Source organism: Octopus bimaculoides, chromosome 22, assembly GCF_001194135.2.
Source record: "Octopus bimaculoides isolate UCB-OBI-ISO-001 chromosome 22, ASM119413v2, whole genome shotgun sequence".
In the NCBI taxonomy this organism is placed as follows: domain Eukaryota; kingdom Metazoa; phylum Mollusca; class Cephalopoda; order Octopoda; family Octopodidae; genus Octopus; species Octopus bimaculoides.
Window position 1 is genome coordinate 9495830 of NC_069002.1, and position 1688 is coordinate 9497517.

At 38.3% G+C, this 1688-nt stretch overlaps 1 protein-coding gene across 1 annotated transcript in view; it reads left to right on the forward strand.

The window, feature by feature from the left end:
• LOC106874148 (signal recognition particle subunit SRP72) overlaps positions 1–1688 on the forward strand; it is a 22607-nt gene that overhangs the window by 12472 nt on the left and 8447 nt on the right. Inside the window, exons 9-10 of the mRNA XM_014921767.2 lie at positions 972–1029; positions 1242–1373. Of these exons, the coding sequence (XP_014777253.1) occupies positions 972–1029; positions 1242–1373 (190 nt within the window). The remainder of the gene's footprint in view (positions 1–971; positions 1030–1241; positions 1374–1688) is intronic.

Below are 1688 nucleotides of genomic sequence, written 5' to 3' on the forward strand. Positions count from 1 at the left end.
ACTACACTCTCTGAGTGGTTGGCGTTAGGAAGGGCATCCAGCTGTAGAAACTCTGCCAAATCAGACTGGAGCCTGGTGTTGCCATCCGGTTTCACCAGTCCTCAGTCAAATCGTCCAACCCATGCTAGCATGGAAAGCGGACGTTAAACGATGATGATGATGATGATGATATATATATATATATATATATATATATTAATAATTTAGAGAAGAACCACCATGGTGCAACTCTAAATTATTAATATATTTCTCATTATATAATTCAATTTGATATTATTAAATTGTATATCCTTGTAAGTTCGGATTTTGTAATTCCCTAACATTATAATATATCATCATCATCATCATCATCGTTTAACGTCTGCTTTCCATGCTAGCATGGGTTGGACGATTTGACTGAGGACTGGTGAAACCAGATGGCTACACCAGGCTCCAAATTGATTTGGCAGAGTTTCTACAGCTGGATGCCCTTCCTAACGCCAACCACTCAGAGAGTGTAGTGGGTGCTTTTATGTGCCACCAGCACGAAGGCCAGTCAGGCGGTACTGGCAACGGCCACGCTCTACATGTTCACAAATTATCAACACTACTGTCAATATATATATATTACTAGTGATGGAAATAATATTAATACCAAAAGGTAATTGTTATATCCAACTTAACATGGATATTTGTGTCTCCTTGTTTTGACCTTGTGTGATTGTTGTAAATGAATGTCCTTCATTTTCATTATTCTTTAAAAACATTCTGGCTATGGCAAGATATTACCTTGCTTGGAAACAGGTAAGGAGTGGTGATAGGAAGAGCATCCAGCCATAGAAAATCTGTCTCAATAAAGCTCTGTTTGACCTATGCAAGCATGGAAAAGAGGACGTGAAAACAGTGATGATGATTTAAAGAAGAATTGAACCTTTTCATGCCTCTGTTTGTCTGAACTCTGTTTTTTTAATTCAATTTTTATATTTTTGCAGGCCTTCTGATATAGGTGTTACTGCTGTTGCATCCAACAACATCGTCACTTTGAATAAGGTAACTTTAACAACTTATTCTTGCTCATCAGAAATGCTGACTTTCTATGCAACTAAATGGAATCATCACCCGTTTACCAATTTGTCGAGCTGTTTATATTCTCTGTGTCACTTCCATGACCAATTTCATCACCCCCCCCACCGTCATCACCATCATTACCATTCCAGATAGTCGACTCTGTCCAAGTGAATATCTCTTTTATATTTGTTTAGGAACAGAATGTTTTTGATTCCAAGAAGAAAATCAAAGCTGCCACCTCAGGGAGTGTGAACCAGAAGCTGATGTCGATGCAGCAACGGAAAATCAAAATGAACCAAGGATTGCTTTATATGTACACCAATCAAGTAAGCAGGATTCAATACCTTTATTGTTATTATCATTGTTATTATTATTATTAAGGCGGTGAGCTGGCTGAATTGTTATCGTGCTGGATGAAATGTTTCGCAATACTTTGCCCATCGCTATGTTCTGAGTTCAAACTCCAGCAAGGTTGACTTTACCTTTCATCCTTTCGGGGGTCGATAAATTAAGTACCAGTTGAGTACTGGGGTCAGTATAATCGATTTAACCCCTGCTCTTTTCCCCGCCCACAATTTCAGGCCCCTTGTACCTATAGTAGAAAGGATTATATTTTACTACTACTACTGATGCTATAACAC